Source organism: Mustelus asterias, chromosome 5 (genome assembly GCF_964213995.1).
Source record: "Mustelus asterias chromosome 5, sMusAst1.hap1.1, whole genome shotgun sequence".
NCBI lineage: Eukaryota > Metazoa > Chordata > Chondrichthyes > Carcharhiniformes > Triakidae > Mustelus > Mustelus asterias.
In genome coordinates, this window is record NC_135805.1 from 36,045,528 (window position 1) to 36,068,407 (window position 22,880).

The following is a 22,880-nucleotide window of genomic DNA, read 5'->3' on the forward strand; positions in this document are numbered from 1 at the left end:
GAGCATCACTCTCCCGTCTCCTGCCACCATGCCAATTTTAGATCCAGTTGCCAAATTGCCCTGGATCCCATGGACTCTTACCTTCTTGATCAGTCTACCATGCAAGACCTTGTCAAAAGCCTTACTGAAGTTCGTGTAAATTACATCATCATGATGGCTTTGTTTAATTATCAGTGAAAATAATGGTGATGTTTATTTCAAAGGAAGAGCTTGCTTTTCAGTCAATGACTAGAGGTTGCTAACTGTGTGAAACAAATCTGTTGCTGCAGATTCACTGGCTGGCTGTTAATGGACGCACTGAGCTGCTTCATGACCTAGTTCAGCATGTTAATAATGTGGACGTTGAAGATGCAATGGGTCAGACTGCTTTACATGTGGCCTGTCAGAATGGGCATAAGACGGTGAGTGTAGATGGTTTTAACAAAATAGCAATCAGGCATTCATTTATTTTCTGACCAACTTAATCGGTTGTTTAACTTCACACTCTAAGTTCGGATTTGGAGTCATTCTGAAATGCTTTTGTAACACCAAAGGACATGAAAATATTGTTTTTTTTTTAATGAGTGGAGAGCACAACATGTTCTGAAATTAAATATGGAATTTTTGCACTGCAGTTTTTTCTTCAAAAGAAATGGCAGACACATACTTCAGGTTGAAGTCCTGTATAGCAAATATGTAGTCTGAGAAATTATTTAACTTATCACATCTGTGTTACTCATCTGAATCTGTCCTAATTGATGAATTTACAATGTCCTGTAGAAACACTTTTTATATGTTTTGTTTGCTCTTATTTTCAGTGCTGGTAGGAATGTCACACATAATCATTCCTTGCATTGTTTCTTTTACTTTATGTGTGCTATGACCTTAGGTCTTTTTCTGATTGCGAAACCTGATTGGGATAGAATGTCAGCTGCTTAACATTCGGAGATGGTGTATCTGCTCAGTGTACAATTTATAAAGTAGGTTATTGAGGAGTATGTAAAGATGGAGTATCATTGGGTATGATAAAGTGCAGATTAGTAAGGAGGGTGCAGTGATGGAATATGCATTCTGAATGCGCTAAATGGATTGGTAACTGATAACTTGCTCCATCAGCATGATAAAAATGGGATTTCTTTGTGCATTGGATATAACATGGATATAACACTGAAGTATTTATATGCTATTGTAATTATGTACATGCTGATTAAAAGTTAAACTTATTTTGATTCTGTTCCACTTAGTTGGTTTATGTTCCCCTGTGGATTAAACACCACTTTAAAAAAATATTTGTGTGAAGTTAGGGAGTACTGATTTTTGCTATGATATTCCAGGATGCACCAGGCAAATGATATCGCAAGTGTCTGCGTGTGTTTCCTCCGGGTGCTTCCGTTTCCTCCCACAGTCCAAAGATGTGCGGGTTAGGTTGATCAGTCATGCAAAGTTGCCCCTTTTACATGGGGTTATGGGGGATAGTGTCAGTCTTGGCTTAGTGGTAGTCGATTTGCCTGAATTGGAAGGCTGTGATTTCAGTTTTCACTGAGACTGAATGCAACTTGGACTGCAACTTCGCTACAGTACTCTGCAGCATTGCATGAGACCATGGAATGATACAGTGCAGAGACCATTAGACCCATCGTTCCTGTGCTAGCTCTTTGAAAGAACCATTCAGTTAATTCCATCCCCCTACTCTTTCCTTGTAATCCTGCAATTCTTTTCTCCTCTGTGTTTATCTAATTTCCTTTTGAAAGTTACTATTGAATCTGCTCCATACCCTTTCAAGATGAGCATTCCAGATCATAGCTCGCTGCATAATTTTCTTCCCCCCTCATATCACCACTGTTTTTTTTGTCAATTATATTAAGTCTCTTTATTTAAATCTCTTGTAAATCTCCTGATTTTGAAAACCTCTGCCAGATAAGTATTTTTTGAGTATGATAGTAAGTTACATGTTTGTCCTCTTTGATAGGGGTAAAATATCCCCAGTAGTGTTTATCAAGATCAGGAGAGTTCTCCTGAAGTCCTGGCTAATGTTTATCCTTCAACCAACGTTGGTAAAACAAATTTTCTGTCTATATCCTTGCAGTGGGCAATTTTGCTGCCACATTTAGTTATATTACTGAAGTAATTGCACTTAACGTGGTCTATTGGTTGCAAAGCATTTTTTTGTATTGTATTGTGCAGGGATGTGTGCATTGCTGATGAGGCTAGCCTATATGGCCCATCCCTAATTCCCCTTGAAGGCTGTGATGATTTGCCTTTAAGAACATTGCAGTCTGTGTGGTGTAGTTACACCCAAAGTGCTGTTAGGAAATTCCAGGATTTTGTCCCAGCAACGATGAAGGACAGCATATTTTCAAAGGTAGAATAGTGTGTGAATTGGATGGAAACTTTCCAGTGTTATTGTTCTCATGCAGAAATTGCCCTTGAAGGTTGAATCCACGAATATCCCCAGAATGTTGTTGGTGTGAGATTCGGTGATGTTAATTCAGTTGAAAATTCAAGGGCATTTGTTTAGATTCTCTGCTGTTGGAGCTCGCCATTGTTTGACGCTTGCGTAGTATGCATACTACATTTTGGATGCTCAGTGACATCTGCTTTGTCATCCTTTTTCTCTTCACAGACAGTACTTTGCCTTCTTGACAGTGGTGCAGATATTAACCGGCCTAATGTTTCTGGAGCTACACCTTTGTACTTTGCTTGCAGGTATTGTGGATTTTTTTTAGAATTATACTTATCACAAATTTATTTAAATCGGTTGATCGGTTTCATAATAGGTATTTGTAATTGTATTATGTTTGTAGAACAAATTTGACTTTCGGTTGAAGAATTTTAAATCCATTTTATATTCGTTGAGTTGATTTCTACAGAAATGGAATAACTGCCAGCTGACTTTAAAGATGAACAGTTCTAAACTGGAGCCGTGAATAATGCCAACCATTCATAGTTTTAGACAAAGTAAGCCTGTGTTTCTGTTCCATAAATGCCAACAAATCAAAACCAAAATCCATATTTGTACCATAGCAAAGTAATCCTGTCTGCTTATCACTTGTAAGTAAGCAACTAAACTACCATTTTGCATCCGACATGCTAGTTTCAGGACAGCTTGAAAAATCACAGCATACCAGTTCTTTTGAAAGCTCTGACTGCAACAACATTTTATTTCAACATCATAATGTTGCTTCTTAATCACACGGTCATCAATTTGTGAAGCTACCTTTTCAGAAGTGAAAGCAAAAACCAAACTAGAACCAAGTTGATGGGCCAAGAAAGTTTAATGGAACAGATTGGAGTCTAGGTAGTGGCTGTTGCCTACATCCAGTTCATCAAAATAGGAAGCTTAATCTGGGGCTTCAGTTTTTGTTGTGGATGTCAAGTGAGACTTTCAAAATTCAAGATCTCTTGAGTATAGAAGCAGTTACATCCTGAATATATCTTGCTCCTGATTTTCTCTTGTTGCGACTTCAGGTGCTGATCACTATTCCATACTATCCTAAAATGTGCAGAGCCAGAATCTAAGCTGATCAGTTCATGGTGCTGCTGCTTCACTGGTTTGGTGTAGCTCTTGCTGTTCATGGGGCTGCACTAGTTGACCAGGTGACTATTTTGGGGTGTCTGAAAGCATAAATGTAGAAAGGCAGGATATGAATGAGGGAACTGGGGTGGCGTAGAAAGCAAGAGGTCATTGGTCGCAACCATCTACAGTTTGCACTTCATGTCAAATAGCAGGATGGTGGTGAGGTGGAATTTGAGAAGAGGCATAAAGCAGAAACATAAGGTTATCCTGAATGTTCTTGGCAACATCAGATGCAACAGTTTCTATAATAGCCATTCATGTGATGCTGAGCATCATCTCTTCCAGGCTGCTCAGTCAGTGCAGTTGTGTCTGTCTTTTGCCAGTTCTCATTGCCCCCTGTGGTTATGCGCTATCTTCTGCAAAGGAGTGGGAAAAATGTCTTATCCATGAATGTATTGCAATTGTTTGGGTTATGTGTCTTTTACAAGAAATATAAGATGCTGCTGGCGTGGTGCATAGGAGATGTTATGTGAAGATGCATTCATTGTTCTTGATCACCCATGGGAGTCCATTGATTTTTTTCTGGCACTGCAGCCAGGTTCTTGGATCTAGACCCCAAGAATTGAACTCCCTGGCAATCTTCTCAGACTTGAGAGCCTTCTGGTTCTCACTGGAAACACAGCCCCTCTCACCTCTAATCTTTCCATTGCTACGTGAAGTGAATCGAATTGGCTGAAGCCTGGCATCTATGATGCTATGTGCTCTAGATGCAGCCAAGGCACTTGGCACTTCTGGCTGAAGATTGCGTGAATATTTCAGCCTTATCTGTGCTGCAATATTCTCTAATTCTATGTTAATTGATCTGCTATACATTTCCAGTATTTTCTAATTTTGTGACCATAAACACTTGAGGGTCCTTTAGTGATACTAGAACAGTGTAGAGTTAGAAATAAATTATGGACTTAAAACATAGCCTGTCAAATCCTTGGTCTGGTAATTTCTCAAGTTACTGAAAAAGCTGACATTATATACAGACATGAAATAGCTATCTAGTTAATGACTGTCAAGTCAGTACTGGAGCCAAAATGAATAGGTATAGTATTTGACTGTAATGCAATAATGTTCCACCATCCCCTGAGTGTTTTATGTGTAAGAGTGATTAATTTAAAATATTAAATATTAGGAATATTTAGTAGCAGCTGCTCTAGGATATTGTGATTTGTCCCAAAGTAAAGTAATTCATATAATTTTCCCCTCCTACCTGATTTTTTGGCTTGCCTTTGGTGAGTTGCTGAGAAGCTTTCTTACTGTGAGATGGTAGGAGCCTTGGAATCTCCCAAATCATAACTAAAAGCTCAAGGCCAGCAATGGCATGGGCCTGGGAACAGATTTTGTTCGGGATACTCCCAAAAAAATTCTAAGTTCCCAACATGTGGGCAAATGGGAGTAAATCCCGCTGGTTTTTTTCAGCGTGAATTCCGGAATGAATCTCCTACACTCTGGGCACTGCAGAGTGCCTCAGCGTGATTCATTCTGAAAATCAGGGGGCGGGACCTATTTCCACCTGAGAGGCCAGCAACATAAAAAAAGGTAAAGTTTATTTATTAGTCACAAGTAGGCTTACATTAACACTGCAGTGAAGTTACTGTGAAATTCCCCTAGTCGCCACATTCCGCTGCAAATTCCACTGGAATGAACCACTCCCGGCAGGGGGGGCGGGGGGGAGGAAGATGCTGGCGGGCCAGGAGACTTTGGTCCTGGGCCTGCTAATCAGACGCAAATGAAGATTTCCATATTGAAATCGGCTCCGATTTCCGGTGTGGAACTGATGACGTTGAAAATCTAGGACCTGGAGATGAGCAGAGGCCGTGACTTCCAGCGGGAAGTCCCTGAAACGTCCCTCGCTGGTGTCTCCCAGCAGCGCAGCGGGCTGGGAGAATCGCCCCCTATATGTCTTGTAGTTCAGTTGAGTGTCTGTTGTTCAAAGAACTAAAAATAAAGTATTTCTAAATATTTCTGTTATGTACCTAGCTATAATTTTATATAGTTTATTGTATTGAAATTTAATTCATTGTATGTTAACCAGAATGTGTTTTTTAAAAAAAAGTATTTTTAAAAGTATCATATATTTTGTATCAGGAATTTAAATGAGTTTGTTGACATTGAGTGTATTTTTAATTACAGAAATTTTTTCAGTAAGAAAATTAGTCACACTGTCTAAGTCGCTGAAGGGGATTAATGGGGTAGATGTGGAGAGGATGTTTTCCCTTTGTTGGACATTCTAGAAGGAGAGGCCATAGTTTTAGGCTAAGGGGTGGCAGAAGGATCATGTATCTGTGGAATAGTGCAGTGGATGTTGGAATGTTAAACAAATGTAAGGAGGAGATAAGCTTTTAACTAGTGGAGGGTTGAAGGTTTATGGGGAGCAGGGAGGAAGGTGGAGATGAGGCCGAGAGGAGATAAGTCATAATTATTTTGAATGGCGGAGTAGGCTCGCGGGATTGAATTGCTGACTCCTCTTATTTCTTCTTGTATGTTAATTGCTGCAGAGGAATTAGGGGTCACGATCATCTTACAAAAGAAAAATTATTTAGGATGGTTAGACAAAGCAGCATTACAACCACATTGAATTGAAAAACGTAGGCAATTTTGCCTAAAACCAACCATCTCAAGGGAAACGAAGCTTGATGAGGAGAAAGTTGCTCATATTGGTGAGGCTGATATGGTTTTTGGAGAGCTTTGGGCAAGAATATGGAAGAACTCCCAAACTCTCAGTTGCCACGCAACTATGAATCTATAATGCCTGTGTGCTAATTGGGCTGCAGTATAATGCTGAGCCTTGGACTATATTATCAGAAACAGGAAGGCAGATTGAATCGTTTCATATGTGTTGCTTGAGAAAGATCCTTGGGATCCATTGGCAGCATAGAGTCCTCAAAGCAAAAGCATTGCAGCTTTCCAACTCGGAAAGTATGATGGCAGTTTGTGAGTGGTGTTGACTACGATGACTATGCCACGTCGTTTGAATGGACTAAAGACAGAAAATGTTCAATTCTCAGCCAATCAGGCAGTTCTGATAAAGGGTTATCAAACTGAAATGTTAACTCTTTCTTTCCCCACATATGCTACTTGACCTGCTGTGTACTTCCAGCATTTACAACATTTGCAGTATTTTGCTTGTGTGTTTGTGGAATTAATGATGGTCACCTCCCAAAATTGCACTGTATTGAGAGCGTGACTGTGAGTATACCCATAAGGTGGCCAAAATTGAGATAAAAGAATTCATCCAAGCAAAATATAATTTTATGCCAAATTGATTTCAACAGTTTATATATGACCAAAGCACTTGGTATCAAAGTCTCCACAGTGGAGCATGGAAATTGTGAAAAATGTCTTCCCATCGCCAAGAAAAGTGCCATCACTCGAAGGAATGTGTGGCAGTAGCCCTTGCATCAGCGAATGACTAATGCGCTCATTACAGCAGACAATGCATTGCTCAATTTGGACTGTATGCAACTCTGAACTCACAAGAGATGAGTCGCTATGAATCACCGGCAATAATGCAAAGTCAGAATAACTATCTGCATGGCATTCGGTTGTTAGAAGACAAAGGGAAAATATCTAGTTGAAAGAATATTAGGTACCTTACACTTCCTTTGTTTTACTGAAGGATTGATGTGTGTGACTGGAATCATTTCTGTCTAAAGAATTGAGTCTTCACTTGGAGGTTTCTGTTGGGGCGTATCACTGTGACAAAGCAAAATGGATATTGCTTGTAGTCATTATAATATGTCCAGCTCTCGGGCTCTGGTTTTTGGTGTTCAATATTGACATTCCCTGATATTGGGACCATTGACCTGAACTTGCTCAATTTTGCTTTTATTTTAATGTTGACTTATGAGGAATCAGTACTTGCATTTCCCTGGCGCAATTTGGCAACAACAGAAAGAGACTTGATTACTGAAAGTAGTAATTTTGGATGTCATTGAATAATTTTCTTATCCCGCTAATTGCTAAAAAAAACCACTTGTCCGTTCTACCTTGTCCCGATGTGTATTATCATCTTTGTGTCTCTTTCCTGTGAAAATAGTCTTGTTGATCTGCAGTGTTCTGGACGGACTGCTTATCTTGAGCTAATTTGATGCCTACATGTGCACCGTTTCCGTTGCAGATCATCTGATAATGATTTGAAGCAAATTTTTTGGTTGATTTCCTTTTTGTTTTTCCTTCCCCAAAATTTAAGCCGTTCAGTTCAGCTATAACATTCCAGCAGAGTGTGCATAGATACTCCTAGCTCAGTATCATATCTGTTCTGGATTAATTCTTGGCCCTGTCTGAGAAGTGTCATCTTGCTTTGGAACGAAAAAGAAAGGTCCGTTCATATTATCGGCTCTGTTACGCAATGTCAGATATATTTTCGATAAGTGAATGCTACAAAGGATAGAACTGAGTTGGTTGAAAGCACTGAGTGTAATTAATAGGTGTAAATTTTGAAGTTGACTAATTTATCTATTAATGTATTGCAGTCATGGTCAAAGGGATACAGCGCAGATCCTGATTTCAAGGGGAGCCAAATACCTACCTGACAAAAATGGTGTTACTCCATTGGATCTCTGTGTACAGGTATAAACTGAACTTCTGATACTGTGACTTTTAATCCAAGGGAGGAATAGAAACTGGATTCTAGACTTGTGATGTATATTTTTCAGCAGCTGAATGAATTCTGTTACATGCAAACCAGGAGCAAAGCCATTCAGCCTCTCAAGCATGCTCTGCCACCTGATATAATCATGGTTGACTGGACTGTGGCCTCCCTTGTCAGTTAAGGGTATATCTGACTCTGCCTTAGAAATACTCAATGACCTTGCCTCCACTGCTCTCTGGGAAGAGAATTTCACAGGCTCATGATCCTCTGAGAAAAGATTTCTCCACATCTCTGTCTTGCATGTGAGACCCCATATTTTTAAACTGTATACCCTAGTTCTAATCCCAGAACATCCTTTCAGCATCAATCTTGTCAAGTCCCCTCAGGATTTTATGTTTCATTAAAATTATCTCTCAATTCTTCTAAACCCCAATGCATACAGGCCTAACCTTTCCTCCTAAGTTAACCCTTTCATCTCAGACATCAGTCAAGTGAATCTGCTCTGAACTGCTTGTCAGTCAATTATATCTGAAGTAAGAAGGCCAAAAGAACAAACAACGAACTAAGAAAATTACAGCACAGGAACAGGCCCTTTGGCCCTCCAAGCCTGCACCGACCATGCTGCCCGACTTAACCAAAACCCCCTACCCTTCCGGGGACCATATCCCTCTATTCCCATCCTATTCATGTACTTGTCAAGACACCCCTTAAAAGTCACTACCGTATCCGCTTCCACTACCTCCCCCGGCAGCGGGTTCCAGGCACCCACTGCTCTCTGTGCAAAGAAAATCTGCCTCGTACATCTCCTTTAAACCTTGCCCCTCATACCTTAAACCTATGCCCCCGAGTAATTGACTCTTCCACCCTGGGAAAAAGCTTTATACAGTACTTTAGATGCGGTCTTACCAATGCACTGCACAACTGTAGCAAAACTTGCAGCTTTATATTCCATTCCCCTGGCAATAAACCACAACATTCTATTTGTCCACCTAATGACTTGTTAAAAAAGCAAACTACTGCAGATGCTGGAATCTGAAACCAAAAGAGAAAATGCTGGAAAATCTCAGCAGGTCTGGCAGTATCTGTAAGGAGAGAAAAGAGCTGACGTTTTGAGTCCAGACGACCCTTTGTTAAAGCTAAAAGGCACAGAGTGTGAGATATTTATACTGCAGGGTGAATGAATGAAAGATGAGTCATAGCCACAGAAACCAGGGAAACCAGTTAATAGCTGTCCACAGAGAGAATAAAGGGTGTGAATGGCCATACGGCAGAGAAGCTAAAATGATGTTGTGGGGGTTGGGGGGGGGGGGGGGGTGGAATGGATGGGACAGAGGTAAGATTTAGAAAAGGAGAAGCAAAGGGGGAGAATTAATTAAAATTATCCCCTTCCCTTACCTTTTTTCCCCCTTTGCTTCTCCTTTTCTAAATCTTGCCTCTCTCCCATCCATTCCAACCCCCCCACCCCCCAACATCTTCATTTTAGCTTCTCTGTCGTTTGGCCATTCACACCCTTTTATTCTCTTTGGACAGCTATTAATTGGTTTCCCTGGTTTCTGTGGCTATGACTTATCGTTCATTCCTTCACCCTGCAGTATAAATATCTCTCACTTTCTGTGCCTTTTAGCTTTGACAAAGGGTCATCTGGACTCGAAACGTCAGCTCTTTTCTCTCCTTACAGATGCTGCCAGACCTGCTGAGATTTTCCAGCATTTTCTCTTTTGGTTAATGACTTGTGCTCTGTGATTTTGCACACACAGCTCTGCAGTCTTTCCATTTAAATAATTTGCTGTATTTTGATTCTTTCTGCCAAAGTTAACAAGTTCACATTTTTCCACATTGTGCCCCATCTGCCAAATTTTAGCCCATTCACTTAAGCCATCTATATCTCTTTGCAGGCTCCTTATGTCCACTCTGGAATTGCTCCCCTATCTATCTTTGTGTCATCAGCAAATTTAATAACCATTGGTGGGATTCTCCCAAAAAGATTCTAAGTGTTGATTTCAAAAAACTGGAGTAAATCCTGCTGGTATTTTCAGCGGGAGTTTCAAAATGAATCTCCCACACTCTTGTGCACCCATTCATGCCTACTCTTTGCTTCTTGTTAGCCAACTAATCCTCTGTTCATGCTAATATTTTGTCCCGTACTGAGGCTCTTATTTTCCTGTTCTGTTTTGGAAATCGAGTAATGACACTGCAATGAAACTTATTATGGTACCATTGATTTTTGGTACTAGGTCACCTATATTTAGTATATGCAGGCCATTGAATGGGGTGCAGAGGAGATTCACCAGGATGCTGCCTGGGCTGGAACATTTAAGTTGTGAAGAGAGGTTGCGTAGGCTTGGGTTATTTTTGTTGGAGCAGAGAAAACTGAGGGGCGACCTGATTGAGGTGTACAAGGTTATGAGGGGCATGGACAGAGTGGATAAGGAGCAGCTGTTCCCCTTAGTTGAAGAGTCAGTCATGAGGGGACACAGGTTCAAGGTAAGGGATAGGATGTTTAGGAGAGATGTGAGGAAAATATTTTTTTACCCAGAGGGTGATGACAGTCTGGAATGCGCTGCCTGAGAGGATGGTAGCGGTGGGTCGCCTCACGTCCTTTAAAAAGTATCTGGACGAGCACCTGGCACAACATAACATTCAGGGCTATGGGCCAAGTGCTGGTAAAGGGAGTTAGGTGGGAGTTCAGGTGTTTCTCGCATGCCGGTGCAGACTCGATGGGGCAAAGGACCTCTTCTGCACTGTATGATTCTATGATCCATTGTCTTAGTCTTGTCTTTCTCTTTTTCAAGTATCTGTATGAAGATTTACAATTTTTTTGACTTATTTGATTAGGTGAATAATCAAAAATATAATTTCTTTTACCTCTTCAGGGAGGGTATGGGGAGACATGTGAAATTTTAATCCAACATCATCCCAGACTCTTCCAAACACTTATTCAGATGACACAGAATGAGGATATCAAGGAGAATATGGTAATGTTCCTTTGACTTCATTCCTTAGACTATTTTGGATTGTGTAACCTACAGTATGTAATAGAATACTCAAATTCTAATGGATAATACATGTGACAATAAATCAAATCAAAAAGGAAAAGATGCCCTTGTCCACCAGCCAGTCCTACAAAAATCACATATATACTGTCAATCCTATCGAAACACCATGTGATTGTTTGGGAGAGGTACAGAAAATTGATTTTATATACTCAGGCGAACTTGGCAGTGGGAGAAGAAATTCTTCTTCCTTGCACACAAAATCATAAGCAATCAAACCTTGTCCCCAAACCTTGTCCAGAAAATCATTTTGGCCCTTAATAATTCCTTGAATTACCTCCCTTAACCACCCTCCCCTCCACACCCCCCAACCCAGCATGAACAAATTCAACTCCTACTTGAAGGAACACAGCAAAATTGGTGACCAGTCTATGAGCCAGTATGTCTCAGAAGTGCTCTGTTCTGAGAACATAACCACCTCTTGACATCTGAATCCAGATCTGAGTTAAAACAAATCAAAGTTTTAATTCCCTGGTCCTAACCTGACATTTAACTGGAGCAAATGGTCAACTCGATTGTCTTCATTTTATAAACATTGATCAGATCACCCCATAGTCTGTTGACAGAAGTAGAGAGTCCCAGCTTTTTTTCAATCTATCTTGATAACTGAAATGCAAAAGTTAGGAATTAGTCTGGCCTGCCCTCTGTACCCTCAAGCCTGAATAACAGACACCCTGCAAGGAATCTAAAACAGGATACAGTTTTCCAACTGAGCTCTGTCCAAGGTCTTGCACAGAAATAACTAGCATCCTTATATAGCACTCTAAAAGTAGTAAAGCTTCCCCAGGCGCTTCACAGGAAGATTATCAAACCAAATTTCACACTGAGCAGGCCAAGGGATAAAGTAAGGATCAGCTTTAAACGGTAAGGGAGAGGTAGATAAGTAAAGGGGTCTCAGGAGGAATTGCAGAGTTAGGGCCTAGGCAGCTGGAATCACAACAGTAATGGTGGAGTGATTAAAATTAGGGATGTTCAGGTCAGAATTTGAGCACAGATGCATTGAAGGTTAGAGAGCTGAAGGAGGTTACAAACATTCGGGAGGGGAAGCTGTGGAGGGATTTGAAATCAAGGGTGAAAATTTTAAAATTGATGAGTTGCTTAACTAGTCAATGTAGGCCAGTGAGCATAGGATTAATTTATTAAGGATGCAAGATGGGAAATAGATCAGGCAAATTATTGGAATAGTGAAACCTAGAGTTGACTGAAGCATGAATGAAGGTTCCAGTCCAAGGAGTGGGCGGCACGGTAGCACAGTGGTTAGCACTGCTGCTTCACAGCTCCAGGGTCCTGGGTTCGATTCCCGGCTCGGGTCACTGTCTGTGTGGAGTTTGCACATTCTCCGCGTGTCTGCGTGGGTTTCCTCCGGGTGCTCCGGTTTCCTCCCACAGTCCAAAGATGTGCGGGTTAGGTTGATTGGCCAGGTTAAAAATTGCCCCTTAAAGTCCTAGAATGCGTAGGTTAGAGGGATTAGCGGGTAAATATGTGGGGGTAGGGCCTGGGTGGGATTGTGGTCGGTGCAGACTCGATGGGCCGAATGGCCTCCTTCTGCACTGTAGGGTTTCTATGTATGTTTCTATGTCTGAGTGCTGAGACAGGGATGGAGTCAGGTGATGTTACAAAGGTGGCAGTAGGTAATCTTAGTAATGGTGCAACTCTGGTTAGAAGAACTGAGGTTGTCGTGAATGTTGAGAATAGTCTGGTTCAGGTTTAGACTGTTACTAAAGAGAGGAATGCAGTTGGTGACTAGGGAATGGAGTTAGTGGTGGAGGCTGAAAACGGTGGCTTCAGTCTTCTCCGTATTTAGTTGGATGAAATTCCTGCTCATCCTATAGTGGATGTTGGGCAAGCAGTTCAAAAATTTACAGACAGTGGAGAAGTCAAGAGAAGTGGTGATGTAGTCCGAGTATCTTTAGCGTAATGTCAAACCAGCTTTTGACAGTTACTGAGGGCAAAATAATATGCCTCGCCTTAGTCATTTTATAGTAAATACACTCCTCCATCCTACTTGTTCTAGCTATCATTTTATGGCACTGCTCATAAAATTCAGATATCTATGCACCAGAATACAGCTTTCTTTGCCCACTTAGTTTAATGCTTTTTCCTATTCATACTTAATCAGTAGCCAATGAACATGCATGTCAGTATGTTGAGAATTGTCCTTTCCATAAGTATAAAGCTACATTTTCCAAATTAAATATTTTTTCACAGTCATGAGCCCAGTTCCACTTTAACATCAAGGTCTGCCTGAAGTTGATTTGATTTTGATTTGATTTATTACTGTCACATGTATTAGCACACAGTGAAAAGTATTGTTTCTTGCGCACTACACAGACAAAGATACCGTTCATAGAGAAGGAAGCGAGAGAGTGCAGAAGTTGCTGAACATTGCTTACAGTCCTAATATTTGCATGGAGCTTGGCGGCATCTACAAATTTGTCAGTCGTGCTCCCAATAACTATATCAATAAAATATAGTGAAGAACAATGGTCCCAACACCATTGCTTGTGATACACCACTGGTGACCAGTCCCCAAACAGATCTGAATCCATCTATTATTACTTTCTACCTCTTGTTTTCCTTCTAGGAGTGTTTGTTTTGACAGATTCGCCCATCCATCCATCCATTTCAATCAACTACAGTTTATATTGTGCAAATGAAGAGAAGCTCCTCAATAATTTTAAAAGTCACTGCAATTTTTCAGTTAGAAAAAGTTAGTGGTCGGTGCAGACTCGATGGGCCGAATGGCCTCCTTCTGTACTTTAGCGTATCTATCTACAAGCTTGCTGCTGTAATTTTAATTTATTTTGGATCCCCCATCTTTGATTTGATTTATTATTGTCACATGTATTAGTATACAGTGAAAAGTATTACTACTTGTGCGCTATACCGACAAAGCATACCATTCATAGAGAAGGAAAGGAGAGAGTGCAGAATGTAGTATCACAGTCATAACTCGGGTGTAGAGAAAGATCAACTTAATGCAAGGTAAGTCCATTCAAAAGTCTGATTGTAGCAGGGAAGAGGCTGTTCTTGAGTCAGTTGGTATGTGTCCTCAGACTTTTGTATCTTTTTCCCAGTGGAGGAAGATGGACGAGAGTATGCCAGAGATAGATGGGGGCCCTTAATTATGCTGGCTGCTTTGCCGAGGCAGCGGGAAATGTAGACAGTGTCAATGGGTGTGAGGCTGATTTGAGTGATGGACTGGGCTTCGTTCACGACCCTTTGTAGTTTCTTGCAGTCTTTGACAGAGCAGGAGCTGTACCGAGCTGTGATACAACCAGAAATGGTGCTTTTTAATGGTGCATCTATAAAAGTTGGCAAGGCTTGTAGCAGACATGCCAAGTTTCCGTAGTCTTCTGAGAAAATAGAGACATTGGTGGGCTTAGTGATAGCGGCGGCATGGAGGGACTAGGACAGGTTGTTGGTGATCTGGACATCTATAAACTTGAAGCTCTTGACCATTTCTACTTCATCCCCATTGATGTAGACAGGGACATGTCCTGCACTACGTTTCCTGAAGTCAATGACAATCTCCTTCATATTGTTGACATTGAGGGAGAGATTATTGTTGCCGCACCAGTTCACCCGATTCTCTATTTCATTCCTGTACTCTGTCTCGTCATTGTTTGAGATCTGACCCACTATGGTGGTGTCATCAGCAAAGTTGAAAATCGAGTTGGAAGGGAATTTGGCCACACAGTCATAGGTGTATAAGGAGTATAGCAAGGGGCTGAGGACACAGCATTGTAGGCACCAGTGTTGAGGATGATTGTGGAGGAGGTGTTGTTGTCTATCCTTACTGATTGTGGTCTGTGGGTTAAAAAGTTCAGGATCCAGTCACAGAGGGAGGAGCCGAGGCCCAGGCCATGGAGTTTGGAGATGAGTTTCGTAGGAATAATGGTGTTGACGGCTGAGCTGTAGTCAATAAATAGGAGTCTGACATAGGTGTCTTTGATATCTAGGTGTTCTGGGGTTGAGTGCAGGGCCAGGGAAATGGTGTCTGCTGTGGACCTGTTGTGCCGGTAGGTGAACTGTAGTGCATCAGGCAATCTGGAGGGCCGGAATTGATTTGTGCCATGACTAGCCTTTCGAAGCACTTCATAATGATGAATGTCAGAGCCACCGGACGATAGTCATTAAGGCATGCTGCCTGCCTTTTTGTTTTGGTACAGGGGTGATGGTCGTCGTCTTGAAGCAGATAGGGACGTCAGATTGTAGTAGAGAGGTTGAAGATGTCTGTGAATACCCCCACCAGCTGGTCCACACAGGATCTGAGTGCTTGTTCCAGTACCCCATCCAGTTCAGTCGCTTTCTGTGGCTTGGCCTTCGAGAAGGTTGCTCTGAGGTCTGCAGTGGTGACTTCAGATACATGTTCATCCGAGGCTTCTGGGTTGGAGGGCGTACTTTCGCTGACAGCTTGCTCAAAACGGACATAGAATGCATTGAGCTCATTGGGGAGGGGTGCATTGGCGCTGGCGATTTTACATGCCTTCATCTTGTAGCTTGTTATGTCTTGCAGAACTTGCCATAGCCGGCAGGTGTCTGTGTGGCTAGCCTGGGACACTAGCCTGGTCTGGTTCTGTCTTTTGGCTTCTTTGATGGATCTCCTTAGATCATATGGAGCTTTCTTGTATAGGATAGAGTCGCCTGACTTGAACGCCTCAGACCTGGACTTCAGCAAGCAGTGGATATCGTTGTTCATCCATGGTTTCTGGTTAAGAAATTTGTGGATTTGCTTCTTTGGCACACAGTCTTCTACACACTTACTAGCGAAGTCAGTTACTTTAGTGGCGTACTCGTTCAGACTGGTCGCAGAGTTTTTAAATACTGACCTGTCTACTGACTCTAAGCAGTCCCGTAGGAGATCATCGGTTTCCTCAGACCAACATTGCGCGACTTTCTTTGACGGATTCTCCTGTTTCAGTTTTTCTATCTATTTTCAGTTCATCAGTTCATCTATTTTGATAATTAGAACATTTAAGCATGTGGACCTGTTCAATCTTTATTCCAGAGGAAATTTGTTTCCTAATATTTATGCATCTTTAAGAATGATTGAGATGTATCAACATGAAATTGTTGTAAGCTAATTTTAACTTTGCTCCTATTTACTTTGCAGAAAGGTTCAATTTTTGTCATTCCTCTTGTGTTTCAGAAGCATGTTAGAATCTGATTTATTTTGTCTTTAGCTACGTCAAGTTCTTGAGCACCTATGTCCACAGAATGAGAGTCAGTATCAGAAGATCTTGACCAGTCTTGCTGAAGTTGCTACAACAAATGGTCACAAGTTGCTTAGGTGAGTTAAGAAGTACAGTTGGATCCTGACAGTGTTGACTAATTTCAGTTTCTTTAGTACAACTTGCCCATAGCATTTGAAGGGAGAACGTGTTAATAGAACGTTAAATACTAAGTAATTACGTAAATCCCTTATAGGGAATTGGCACAATTTTTATTTCAAAATTAAATTTTTCACATTAACCCTGGGTTACATGTCCCTGAAGTATATTTTTGTGCTGGGTGATCAAACGACCATCCTTGCCTTAGAATAATGAAGGACCAAAGCTCGTTCACTTGCTCTTCCAGCTTGGACTCCTTAGACAGCACCTTCCAAACCCACTACCATTACCATCTCGAAAGACAAGGGCAGTAGGTACATGGAAACACCACTATCTGGACATTCCTCTCCAAGCCACTCACCATCCTGACTTGAAATATATTACTGTACCTTCACTGTCGCTGGGTCCAAAACCTGGAAATTCCTCTCTAACTTGCACACATGGACTGCAGTGGTTCAAGAAGACAGCTCATCATCACCTTCTCGAGGGCAATTAGGGATATGCAATCAACAATGTCCTAGCCAGGGTCACCCACATCCCTTGAATTAATGAAAAAATCATTATAATGAATGAAGAAGCTATGGGCTGGGGTTGTAATGGGGAGCATTGTATAATAAATATGTTCTTAAAATTGTGAATATTATAGCTAAAATTGAGCAACAGTTTCTTTGATTATGGCTCCCTTAGGAATAATGTTGTGTGTTATTCTAAGATTATTGTAGGGAAGAGCTCAAATACCATAAGCATGTTTTCATGTTGGATTATCTTTCAAACAAATAAAATGACCAATCTTTAAGATTGAACAGTATTCAAACTAAATAATTAAAGTCTGTACAGAAATTTAAACATGCTACTCTTCATAAATTAATTAGTGTTATAGGATAAAATATAAAATTTGACTTGTTTTCCTCCCCCCTCAGTATATCAAGTAGCTATGAAGCTCAGATGAAGAGTTTGTTGAAGATAGTGCGAATATTCTGCCATGTGTTCCGCCTAGGCCCATCCTCTCCCAGTAATGGAAATGACATGGCTTACAATGGGAATAAAACTCCGAGAAGCCAAGTTTTCAAGGTCAGAAAAATATATGACGTTATTAGGAAGATTGAAGTAAAAGAGATGAATTTCACAAAGCATGCAAACATTAATCAGACAACTCTTGAAGAAGAAGTAAGTTTGGTTGACGGAGTATATACACATTTACAAGTTATGTAAAACTTAAATTTTTGCTTGGCAGTACAGAACTTGAATATTGCTGAACAGAGGGACATGTTGCTGAAGCTTTTCATCTTGCACTCTTCAGAACAAGGCAAAAATACCAAATTTAAATGAACACAACAACTTGTACTACAGGAGAAGAGGGTTCTGAATGGTTGGTAAGTCGATTCTGGCTGAGGAGTTGCCCTGGAGAAAGCAGTGGGAAACTATAGACTCCCCAAGCTGCTGGGTAATTCGAAAACAACACAAGGTGGCTTGAACATTTTCCTTTTGTTTGCAGAGAATAGGTCACTGCACAAGAATGTATGTTGCTTCTGGCAAGCAGAAATGATGTGGAGATGCCGGCGTTGGACTGGGGTAAACACAGTAAGGAGTCTAACAACACCAGGTTAAAGTCCAACAGGTTTATTTGGTAGCAAACGCCACTAGCTTTCGGAGCGCTGCTCCTTCGTCAGATGAGTGGGAGATCTGCTCATAAACAGCAAACAGGGCATATAAAGACACAAACTCAATTAAATGAGCCATGTTGTGAGCTCAACTGATTGCCTTAAATTGTTTGCTAGTATAGGTTTTAGCACACGCCAGGATTGTTCAGCAAGTTGCTGAATCGTGTCTAAAAGGAGACATTTTGGTCAGAGTTTTGTGAGCATGGACTGGTTGAATATAGTCTGTACTCCTCTATTTAAGGAGCAACCAAAAGAACATGGTGTTTGATTTTTTTTCCAGCTGATCGTTGGAACATACGGCCTATGTATCGGGCATTGCACTGGCACTGAAATCCAAACACACTGGTGTTCAATTGTGTGGTAGCCAGAATGTCCTTCTGGACAAATGGCAGCATTTGTTAATGGAAACTACCACTCACTGCTTTTTCCAGGCAATGCCTCGGCCAATCAACTTTGACTTGTGAGCTAATCAGCACTCTCTTCTTCTATAGTATTAGTTGTTCCGATCGATTGAAATTTGGCATTCCTGCATTTTTCATGATGAATGCAAGATGAAAAGCTTTGGCAACATGTCTCTCTCATCGGCAACATTGAAGCTGAAAGTTTTTTTAATGAAAATTAATTTTTGCTATGCTCTCAGTAGGATATTGCTACACAAATGTATTGATTTTTTTTATAAATTGTCAATTTTTAATGTATAAAATCCTTTCTATTAATTTACCAATTTAAATCATTTTTTTTTGAATACAACTAAATTTTGCAGCATTGTTTAAGGATTTCTAAATCTTTGAGGTTTTTTTGCTCTTGCTTAATGTTGCATTTTGTTTCAGTTTCATTTTTGTTTACAGTTTCATTTTGTGCATATATACAATGCATAGTCTTTCTCCCTTCCCTCCCTTTCTTTTCACGTGCAGATCTGGGACAGTCTCCAAAATTTGTTCTGTCGTTAGCTATATTTTAGTCAGCTTTTATATTAGCACTGAGGTTTGAGCTTTTGCTCAGAGGTATCACTCTCGCCTCTGAGGCAGAAATTCATGGGTTCAAGTCCGTTTCCGGAGACTTGAACACCTAATCTAGATTGACACTTCAGTGTCAACACTTCAGTTGGGCGGCACGGCAGCACAGTGGTTAGCACTGCTGCTTCACAGCTCCAGGGACCTGGGTTCGATTCCCGGCTTGGGTCACTGTCTGTGTGGAGTTTGCACATTCTCCTCGTGTCTGCGTGGGTTTCCTCCGGGTGCTCCGGTTTCCTCCCACAGTCCAAAGATGTGCGGGTTAGGTTGATTGGCCATGCTAAAATTGCCCCTTAGTGTCCTGAGATGCATAGGTTATAGGGATTAGTGGGTGGGATATGGGAGTAGGGTCTGGGTGGGATTGTGGTCGGTGCAGACTCGATGGGCCGAATGGCCTCTTTCTGTACTGTAGGGTTTCTATGATATTCTATGAGTGCAGTTCTGAAGGAATGCAGCAACACTAGAGGTGCTCTCTTTTAGAAGAGATATTAAACTCTCTTCTCAGGTGGACATAAATGGCAATATTTCAGAGAAGATCAGGGAAGTTCTCCTGGTGCTCTTGCTCACATTTATTCCTCACCAACATCACTAAAAACAGATTTTTTTTCTTTATTCTATCATGGAATGTGGGTTTCATTGGCAGAGCCAGCCATCCTTAATTGTCCTTGAAATGAGTGACTTACTAGGCCATTTTAGAGGGCAGTTAAGAGTCAACCACCTTGCTGTGGATCTAGAGTCACAAGTAGGCCAGATTTCCTTCTCTGAAGAACATGTGTGAACTGCATGGAGTTTTGAAGCAGTCGGTGATAGCAGTCTTGCCCCTGGATCTCCTGATTTACCAGTCCAATGACATCTGAGCTTTGCGTACAAGTGGGCTATCACATTTTCTCACGCTACAAGAGTGCTTAATTAGCTTATGTTAAAACTATAGAAACCCTACAGTGCAGAAAGAGGCTACCAGTCCATTGAGTCTGCAATTACTCTTTGAAAGAGAGTCTGGAGTGTCAGCCTTGATTTTTGAGCTTAAGCCCTGTAGTGCATGCAGAACGCTGTGACTTGAGGTGAGAATGCTACCAACTGAATCATGACTGATCGAAATTGTTCTTTGATAAATTGTTGAGCGTCGATAACTGAGATATATAATTAACAAAAAAAAAAGACATATATACATGTGGTTAGTAAATGTGCATCTGTGTGCATACTTAACCCGTCCTTTGGAACTTCCCCATCAAATTTCTCGGGTGAAAAGAATTTGCCTTATGTTATAATTCAGGTCAGAAACTCCGAAGTGTTTTATGAAGTCGGCCTGAATCATAAGTTTTTCAATTTGAATTTGGCTAGTGTGAGCATGAGATGTTTCACTTCAGGTATGATTCAGCTGACCCACTAGGGAGCTTTTATCAAATAAAGTTTATTTCCGAATACGGTTAACATCTATAGAAAGAAAATTAGCAATAACTTTTACCAATTACAAACAAGAAAAAAACCATGATATTATATAACCCTTGACAAATATATGAAATGTTCCAACCAAACAACCCTCCTTAAATAAAACCCTTGCTACAGGTTTAGCACAAAAAATACGAATGCTTATATAATGCTGGAACTTAGTCCATTGGTTGGATGCTGCAGTTCTCTTGATATATACGTAACAGACAAGTTTGAAGCCATAACAGCTTCCCAATACACCAGGGAGTGAGACTCTAGGTACTAACTAACTGATTTTGACTCTAGGAAAGCCAGAAGATCATCTTCTAGCTAGTCAGCAGAATTTGCAAGACCAGGGAGAGAGAGAAAACCTGCCTGCCACTTGACAACCAGGACAGCTTCTGACTCTAAACCCAAAACTGAAAGTGAATCCTTGGATTCTTCTGGGGAGGAACCACCTGAATTCGATTTGTCACGCAATCTTCCCCCCTCGCCTCACAATGCAGGGTCTTGCAAACAAATCGCAGAAAAGCCCAGAGTAAAAATAAACAAAATCCCATTTAAGCCATTGAAGCAGCAATAAAAAGACATCTAAGCAGAGAGCCAGTGCCACAATGAAAAGGCCTGCTTACAAACTGCAGAGAACATGATTTTTAAAAAAATTCTTAAAGGCACACTAACATCACACCTTGCTTCCCTCATACTTCGTGTTGCAAACTGATGTATCATTATTGCATTTGGCATCATGGTTCAAACTGAATTACCTGTACTACCACAACAATAGTGTAAACCATACTGACCACCAAACATAAATCTAAAAACTTTTATAAGACAAGGATAGCTGCATTTATATAGAGCATTAAAACAGGAGAACATCTCAAGGAGCACCAAGACGAGTTCAGTAAGTGGAGAACTGTTTTAGAAGTTTGATCAAAAAAGGTAAATTTTAAGAAGTGTTTCTTGTTCTCTCCTTTTTTTCCCCTTTTCTCCTTCTCAGCAGGTTGCTGGAAACTGATGGAGTGATTTATTCTCTAATCCAGAGATCATGACAACAATGTTAACATTTCTAGCAAAGTCTACAGTTAAACTTCTGCCCACTTTGGTTTACCTGGTTGGGAACCACATTTACTAACCAATATCCAAAAATACAATCTTTTTGTGTTCTTCAGTGGTTATTCTGATTCTATATATTTTTTGTAAACTTGCTTAGCTGAAAAGACGTGCTCCATCTTGGGACCTGAAGGATTTCACTTGTGACAAAATTGTAACGAGTTGCAGGCTTGTCAGTTGTTTCCTCCCATTGTGCTATTTCTATGATCCTAATTGCTACATTCTGTACTTACTAAGATTGAAGCAATAAAAGCAAACGGAATCAAATATAGTATTTTATATATTAATTGGTATTCTGTTCAATAAAATTAGCCTTTCACAGTGTTGGTAATATTTTTGTTTCCCTCTGTCTTCATAGCCTTTAGAATTACTGTGGCACTCACTGGATGAGTGGTTGGTTCTTATTGCCACAGAACTGAAGAAAAGTAAAGAAGACTCTGAAATGGATGCCAAAAATATCACTTCCATTTTACTGAAACAAAGAGCCCAAGAACAACAGGAAGTTGTCGCCACTCAGGTGTTTGAAACTGTTAGGAAAGAGATCTTGGAAGAGCAACATACAAGTTTGGCGAAGCTGGAGTATGATGACAGCCCTACGCAAGATGTCAGTTCAGATGGTCTAGATGTCATTTCTATGACATCAAACCGGCTGAGTGCAGTCATCCAGGCTTTTTATATGTGCTGTTCCTGTCAGATGCCTCAGGGGTGAGAAAAATCCATACTTTAGGTTGTTTTGCCTTCATCACCTGCCCATAGGATAATAGTCTAAATGTAGAAATTGCCGCTGATTTGTACTCATGCTGTTTGATGCTCATCAGTTGAGAATGTATCAACTATTTATATAGCGCGTTAGAGATAGAAATGTCCCCAAGCATTTTAAAAGTAAAAGTGCAGGGGTTTAAGAAAGGAGTTGGGAAGTGTGACGGAGACTTGAAGTGAATAAGAGAGATGGCACACAGGAAAACAAGATAAGAGTAGGCCATGTGGCCTGTTGAGCAGGCTCCACCATTAATACGGATGGCTGATTTAATAGCTCATCTAGGGCTTCAACTTCACTTTCTGTCCCATGCACACTCCCCATATCCCTCAATTCCCTGAGAGACCAAGAACCCTTGTCCAAGCCATAAACATGTTCGTTTGA

General features: G+C 40.8%; 1 protein-coding gene across 4 annotated transcripts in view; it reads left to right on the forward strand.

Moving 5' to 3' along the window:
- The window catches only part of hace1 (HECT domain and ankyrin repeat containing E3 ubiquitin protein ligase 1), a 71,793-nt gene that overhangs the window by 19,450 nt on the left and 29,463 nt on the right, over positions 1–22,880 (forward strand). For 2 of the 4 annotated variants that reach the window (XM_078212420.1, XM_078212422.1), the window contains exons 6-12: positions 270–401; positions 2,603–2,685; positions 8,023–8,119; positions 11,015–11,116; positions 16,381–16,487; positions 17,448–17,694; positions 22,098–22,444. In XM_078212420.1, the coding sequence (XP_078068546.1) occupies positions 270–401; positions 2,603–2,685; positions 8,023–8,119; positions 11,015–11,116; positions 16,381–16,487; positions 17,448–17,694; positions 22,098–22,444 (1,115 nt within the window). The remainder of the gene's footprint in view (positions 1–269; positions 402–2,602; positions 2,686–8,022; positions 8,120–11,014; positions 11,117–16,380; positions 16,488–17,447; positions 17,695–22,097; positions 22,445–22,880) is intronic. The other 2 variants (XM_078212423.1, XM_078212421.1) reach the window with 2 other exon arrangements.